This window comes from Palaemon carinicauda, chromosome 30 (assembly GCF_036898095.1).
Source record: "Palaemon carinicauda isolate YSFRI2023 chromosome 30, ASM3689809v2, whole genome shotgun sequence".
Lineage (NCBI taxonomy): Eukaryota > Metazoa > Arthropoda > Malacostraca > Decapoda > Palaemonidae > Palaemon > Palaemon carinicauda.
In genome coordinates this window covers 37,575,125-37,582,679 of record NC_090754.1, presented here as the reverse complement: position 1 = coordinate 37,582,679, position 7,555 = coordinate 37,575,125, and the positions used below count along the sequence as shown (strand labels likewise).

Below are 7,555 nucleotides of genomic sequence, written 5' to 3'. Positions count from 1 at the left end.
TAACCTATTGTAAATTCACTCAAATTAGATCTCAATAAAGCCGCAGTTTGGAATAGTCTCTGTACTAAGAATCTCGTATACATATTACTAGTCTTTAGGACTATTCTAAGCCCATATGATATGTATTTTATTGTCATTGAAAGTTTCTCAAAATGAATTTCTTTTGTCTTGAAAATTTTTGCTTTAAGATTTAAAAAAAACTATTTGCTTACTTTAAAAAAACGATACTCAAATAAACAATCCGATATCTATACTTTTCATTATAATTTTTCACAAATACACAAAAATATCTCAGGCAGTGATTGCGAAACCCAGCATCGCTCTCTCTCTCTCTCTCACTCTCTCTCTCTCTCTCCTCTCTCTCCTCTCTCCTCTCTTCTCTCTCTCTCTCTCTCTTACCTATATATATATATATATATATATATAATATATATTATATATATATAAATATATATAATATATATATATATATATATATATATATTATATATGTATATATATTATATATATATATATATATATATATTTGTGTGTATGTATGTATTAATTCTTTATTATAATTTTAACTACTGACTTGAACGATATTTCATTTGACGTAATTAGAAGCTTTTATTAAGATAATGGATAGCGTTCTAGAACATCAAATCCACCCCTTTAACTTTATCGTGTATGTGTGCTTAATGTTTTGAATAAAAAAATTCTTAATGGCTATCATCATATAATAGAGAGAGAGAGAGAGAGAGAGAGAGAGAGAGAGAGAGAGGGAGAGAGAGAGAGAGAGAGAGAGAGAGAGAGAGAGAGAGAGAGATCTTTTTAAACCATCAAATTCTATACTCGGTACGTGACCTAGCAACCAAGTAATATTCTATAGACACTGTCACTGGATGTGACCAGCGAAAATCGTGCCAGATCTAGTTATAGGAACAATGAGAGATAATTTCCGGCATACCTTATTTTCTTTCTCAATTCTAACACCTTTGTTAAATTGGATATGAGTTATGTTATTTGTACCTTCGATAAAATCCTCTTTTATCGAAGAATATTGATTAAGTTTCATTCTTTTTTACTGAAATATTAAATTAATATTGCAATGGCGTTTGAAGGAGTATTTCTTTTTTAAAGTTTTTATATCTTTGATTAGAGTTCTTTAATTTGTTGGTGAAGATAATATGAATTTCATTCTTATTCCTTTAAAGAATGATACTTTTTTCCCACTTTGTTTCTCTTTATTACGAGGGAAGTGAATTTATCAATTTTGATTCGTAGTTTTGAAAATAGAAGGGAATGTGATATATAGAAACTAGTAATATTATTCACATACAAAGCCATACTTGCACTCAAAACACGGGCACGCCAGAAAACGTAAATAATATTTTATGTATGACACAATCAGAGTTTCACGAGGACTCCCCGTCATAAAACAATCCCTTGGTCACTTCTTTGTAAATGAAACCTTGACCTCAAACACTAACACCAAAACAATGGTAAAACGAAGAAAATCGGGTCACAAAAAGTAAAAGGAAAGAAAGACTTGTGAATCCTGACAAAATTCCAAACCCCAGTACCAACCTTAGTTTCTATTGTTAAACCACAATCCCACCTCTTCCAAAAAAATAAAAAAGAAAAAAAGAAAGAAAAAAAGATAGATCGGGATGGGTGGGGAGTTGTGACTAGAGTATCTTTTGTGGTGGAGCATGTGAAGTCGGGCCGTGGTTTGTACCTAATTACCGCTGAACTACAGCACACGAATGCCGTAATTTAATTACATTCAGATTTGGCGTTACATTTCAGTTAATCTTCTGCGTGATCTGTACAGAATATCTGCGTTTCGTGGTCGTTAACTTGCGCTTCGTGGCTTTGGATGATCACTAAGTAACTAGGACGAACTTGAATCGCTTTGTTTTGCATGTCGAACTTGATGAACTTCGAGACGAAGTTGTCTGATGCAGCCTTGGCAGAGTTACATTATATACCTATCTATCTATCTATCTATCTATGTATCTATCTATCTATCTATCTATCTATCTATCTATCTATCTATCTATATATATGTATATATATACATATAAATATATATATATATATATATATATATATATATATATATTATATATATATACATATATATATATATATATATATATATATTATATATATATATATATATTTATATGTATATATATATATATATATATATATATATATATATATATATGAATATATATATATGGTATAAATTTACATGAGAGGGAAAGCTAATGGTCATATCTCTATTGATCTATGTCTTATAAAGGTATTTGTTACAATAATGAACTACTCAGATGAATACTCTTGTGCATAACCAGAAAGATAGAAATTATAAAGGAATCTACATAATGTTCTGAAGAATACTAAACCAGTACAGATACGTAAAGCAGCTTTGGAATTTTAGAAATAAGATAACTGTATGTTTTTATCAACTTCTCAGACCTGGTTATGTTCGAGTCTAAGATACGCAAAGGAATGACAATAGACATGCAATGCAATAGAAAATAAATAGACGATAGAAAAACAGATAGTCTCTAAGTAAAAATTTTCCAACTTCTTGGATTCCACTTTCACGAAAAGGTTGTTTTGAATATAATATATTGCAAGATTCCTTAGAAAAACACAACAGGTAGAATTTTCATATGCATATGGTGAATTGAAAAAGGCCTGCAATAGTTTTGTTAATTTACTTAAAGGAATAAAAGATAATGGTAAAGAGGTATAAATTTCTCAACTTCAAAATATATTGCTAACGTCACAAATTTTATCTAAAAATTATATAACTGTCAATGAAATACTTTCGTTGAATTATAATGATTCCAATTGAAACTGAAAGTACAAACAGAAAACAACCCAGCGAGGGATTACCTGACAAATGAAAATATTAAAGGTGAAGGTGTTTGGTTTCAGTTCCAGTTTCATCATAATATAATCACTAGAATGTCAGCCGGGCAACTTAACCCCCAACTGTGGTGCCCAACTGCAGCAGTCACCTCCCCAGTAAACTACTTAAAGTTACCGTCCGGGGCTGGGATCGATCTGCTGCAATGTGAATGCTAGGCGAACATGTTACCACTATACTAAACAGGAAGCTATTAAGACTGAACTTTATTGGGCTCACACCAACAGCAAATAGTCCTTTTAAAACTAACTATCATAAGGTTCACGGACATATGAAATTATCAGTATTGAATTTTAGTGGCTTCATCAGAACATGAGGTACCTGTTTGAAAGCAATCTAGCAAAATATTTCCTTCCTATTGAAGTATTAATATTGAATTTTTTTAAGCTCTGCAACATTTCATGAATCACTTTGTATAATATCCCTTGATATTTTGATTCCAAGCTAAGCACTAATGAAGTAATTGCCTGATCAAAGAAAAGCAATACATAAGAATTTAAGAGATCTGTAATTTTTCATACAAAACTAAAAGTCCTTTAAAAAGTTATTGTTCTTTTGCAAACTTCACGAGTTTGATATGCATAGTAAGTACCGGTCTGAATGCCACCTAAAAAAATAATTCCATGACAAAACAAAGTGCGATTGTAGTTTTTGTTTGACTTACATAAGACTTTTTGGTAAATATAGATTTTAGAATTAAAGTTTAATTGTTCAACAGTAAGTGTAAATATGGAAATGATTTTGATGAAGATTCTTCATAAACATATACTTGAATTTAGAGATTTCAGCTTAACAATGAGGAAAAATATCGAAAAATCATTACAGAACATGTAGTGATTTCAACGCCATAGTAAATACCAATCTGATAACTCCGTGCACAAAGTCTTTTTGCTAAAGGAAAATTTCATTTTGAATTTCCATAATTTCAAATCTTAAGAAAGTACCAATCTGAATATTGCTTGGACATTTTTGCCAAATGATCATATTACTGTCCAGTTGAGTTGATTTCTACATTGCACTTAGGTTTTCTAATACCCCTTACACTCTAAAAGAAATTATTAAATTTTATAATACTTGCTGAACAAAAAGTATTATTCTGAAAATTGGCAAAATGAAAATATCCGGACAGAATAGTAAATGAATAAAAATCAGGTATGGGGACATTTACATAACAACAAGTACTGTACCTGTATGAAAACTACTGTGGTTGTTATGATACCTTGATAAATAATTACTTTAGTGCAAAATTTAATTATTGAAACCTTACAGCGAGTACCAGTCTGAAGACCACTTTACACATGATAATTTGCCTAGTTATAAAATGATATCAATTTTACCTAAGTAGCCAGTACCAACTTGTAAATAATATGGGAACAAATCCAGGAAAAATGCAAACATTTGTTCATGATTTTTATGACATTAAATCTAAAATAAATACCAATCTCACGAAGATAGTGAAACAAAATATTTGTTCATGATTTGTGACATAAACTCTACAGTAAATACCGATGTGTTGAAGATAGTGGAATCAAAATTTATTCTTAGTTTATGTGACATCAACTCTACAGTAAATACCGATCTGTAAAAGATAGTGAAAAAAAAAATATTTGTCCTTGATTTATGTGACATCAACTCTACTGTAAATACCGATCTCAAGAAGATGGTGAACCAAAAATATTTGTTCCTGATTTATGTATCATGAGCTCTACAGTAAATACCGATCTAATAAAGATAGTGGGACAAGAAAAGTGATCCTAATTTCTGTAATATCAACTCTATAGCAAACACCAATCTGAAGAAGATAGTGGAACAAAAATATTCTTATTGCTATAAGTGACATCAATTCTACAGTAAAAACCAATCTGAAAAAGATAGTGGCTAAGAAATATTTGTTCCTGATTTATGTGACATCAACTATACAATAAATACTGATCTGAACTAGATAGTTAGATGAAATAAAAAGGTAGATATCAATGCTGAATTTCAGAGATTTCATGTATGCAGCGAGTTTCAATCTAAATATGTGTTGGAAGACATATTCATAGGCATATGAAAATTTTTGTAGATTTTTAGAGATTTTGACCCAAAGGCAAAACCTTATAAAAATAAAGATGGCAGAAGAATCCTTGACTAATGAAAAATATTAGTGTTTTGTTAGTGTAACATGAAAACCAAATAGGTCAAGAGTCCTTATTAAATATAAGTACTGATTCCATATTTAATCGTTTCTGGCTATACAGAAAAAATTATGCTGAAAGAGATTTCTATATTTTTTTTTTACACATAAATGAATCGATATTTTACTAATTTTTTCAACTCTACAGAGTCTAAATATCTGAAAGTCACTTGGGAAGGATTTCTTTGAAATGGAAATATTTGTGTTGAATTCTGCTTGTTTTGACTTAATGTAAATATCACGTAGAAAAATATTAAAACGAAAACAGAAATTACCAAACAGAATACCAATGACCAACGCCTCATTGAAAAGGTTAAAGTACATTTTATCTATATTTTATATAAAAAAAATCAGAAATTTACCAAGGCCAATATTCTATGATAAATGAAGATAGGCTTTTAGTTTGACTGTTTTCAACTCTAGAAATACCAAATAAAATCATGCAGCCTAAAATCCACGGACGAATAGAGATATCAGTGACGAATTCAAATGGGTTTAATCTTACATCGAGTATCAATTCGAAAGTCACATGAGAAAAGATTTGTGTTAGATATAAATTTAAGTGATGCATTTTAGGTTTTAGAATGCCACTAAAATTGTTAATGAATATCACACAACATAAGACTTGTTGACAAATTAAATGTTATAGCTTATCTTTATGCAATATCATAGAAAAAAAAATACTAATTAATACGAAACACGAGATTTCTTGGCAAAATAAAAGATTTTAATTATCCTTCATGAAATTTACAAATTATAACCTTCAACTCTTTTGTCTTATCAAGAAGTGAACGGAAAAGTCAAAGATAAAATGGACCAGTCAGTTACTCTGCTTCCGTCTTTTTACCCTCTCACCAGCGTGGAACTACTGCAAAAACTTGTTCCGTGACGTCACACGTCGCATGGACTTCCAGCAATATATATAGGGAAGGCTTGCCTTGGGATGGACACAAACGAATCTTACGAACACAAACTAAGATCCTGTACCATGGAAGGAAAGGTGAGGTGTAAACTGGCCGCCTTGGGAAACGCCTAACACAAATTATTTTAGATTTTTGTTTTCTAATGCTGTATATATCTTAAAAATTATTTGATACATGCCCACGCTAGTGCGTAAACACCCTCACCAACACACCAACACACCAACACACCTAAACACTTACACACACATGTATATATATGTATATATGTATATATATATTTATTTATATTATAGTATATGTATGTATATATATTAGAGTATATTTTAATTTAAAACAAGAGATAAAGCTCTCTCTCTCTCTCTCTCTCTCTCTCTCTCTCTCTCTCTCTCTCTCTCTCTCTCTCTCTCTCTCTCTCTCTCTCTCATGTTTTTTATTCCTTAACCTAAAACCCATTCCAAGTGATCTGTAAAATTTTTCGATCACCATTTCTATCTGACACATTTATAAACGAACCTTCTGCCCACAATTTTAGTGATACTCTGTCTATTCAACGAAGTATGCTGATATGTGTGTGTGGAATAAAGTTTCATTCAACAATAACGAAACAAAAGACAATATTTATAGAAGGCCAAGGTATGAAAAAACTTATTTGATTATTTGTCTTGAACTTAATTTTCTTTGCAGGTCTTTTTCGTCTTGGGCCTCATGGCCATTGCTGCTTATGCTGATAAACGCCCTGCTTCATACTCCTACAGTCCACCTCAAGTGAGTTGGAAATAAACTATATAACCTGATTGAATATGATATTTTAGAATATGATGTATTTTTGAAAATACTGTTTGTCAGGTGAAGAGTAAATAACTTTTTGAGGAGGATAATTATCTGTTTGATTGATTTTATGAAATTGTTTCTGTCTGTTATTGTAACTGAACCGGTTTAGTATAAATTTTATATTATGGTTAAATAAATATTGGTGAAAATAGTTCATGGGACGCAGGTTGAATATATAAGTAATATTATCGAGTAAAAACCACTCCTTATTTATCTATAAGGAATTTCCTTTAACGGAAATGTATAATTGATTCTAAATTCGACAATCCTTGATAACTTGAAATTAAACATTTTTTTTTCTTCTTTAGATAACTCGTGAATATTCGGACGAGTCTACCGAAGCCAAGTATGACTTCAACTGGGCTGTCAAGGATGAATATTCAGGCAACGACTTCGGACACCAGGAATCCCGTGACGGCGACCACACTCAAGGGTCGTACTACGTTCAGCTGCCCGATGGTCGTCTGCAGACTGTGACCTACTACGTGGATGGAGACTCAGGCTATGTGGCTGACGTGAAGTACCAGGGAGAGGCTCGTTACCCAGACTCAGTTGAATCTAGGGAATACTCAGCCCCAAGACCATCTTATTCAGCCCCAAGACCTTCTTATTCAGCTCCAAGGCCTACTTATTCAGCTCCCGATTCAGAGGAGTCTAGTGAAAATGGTCGCCCAGTATACGGATAAAAACTTCATT

The 7,555-nt window shown here is 31.4% G+C and overlaps 1 protein-coding gene across 1 annotated transcript in view; it reads left to right on the top strand.

Annotated features, from left to right (window-relative positions):
- Positions 1-6,060: 6,060 nt before the first annotated feature.
- Positions 6,061-7,555, top strand: part of LOC137622997 (cuticle protein 7-like) — a 1,568-nt gene continuing 73 nt past the window's right edge. Inside the window, exons 1-3 of the mRNA XM_068353613.1 lie at positions 6,061-6,105; positions 6,713-6,793; positions 7,168-7,555. The exon at positions 7,168-7,555 is cut by the window's right edge and continues 73 nt beyond it. Coding sequence (XP_068209714.1) covers positions 6,094-6,105; positions 6,713-6,793; positions 7,168-7,545 — 471 coding nt within the window. The 5' untranslated portion in view covers positions 6,061-6,093 and the 3' untranslated portion in view covers positions 7,546-7,555. The remainder of the gene's footprint in view (positions 6,106-6,712; positions 6,794-7,167) is intronic.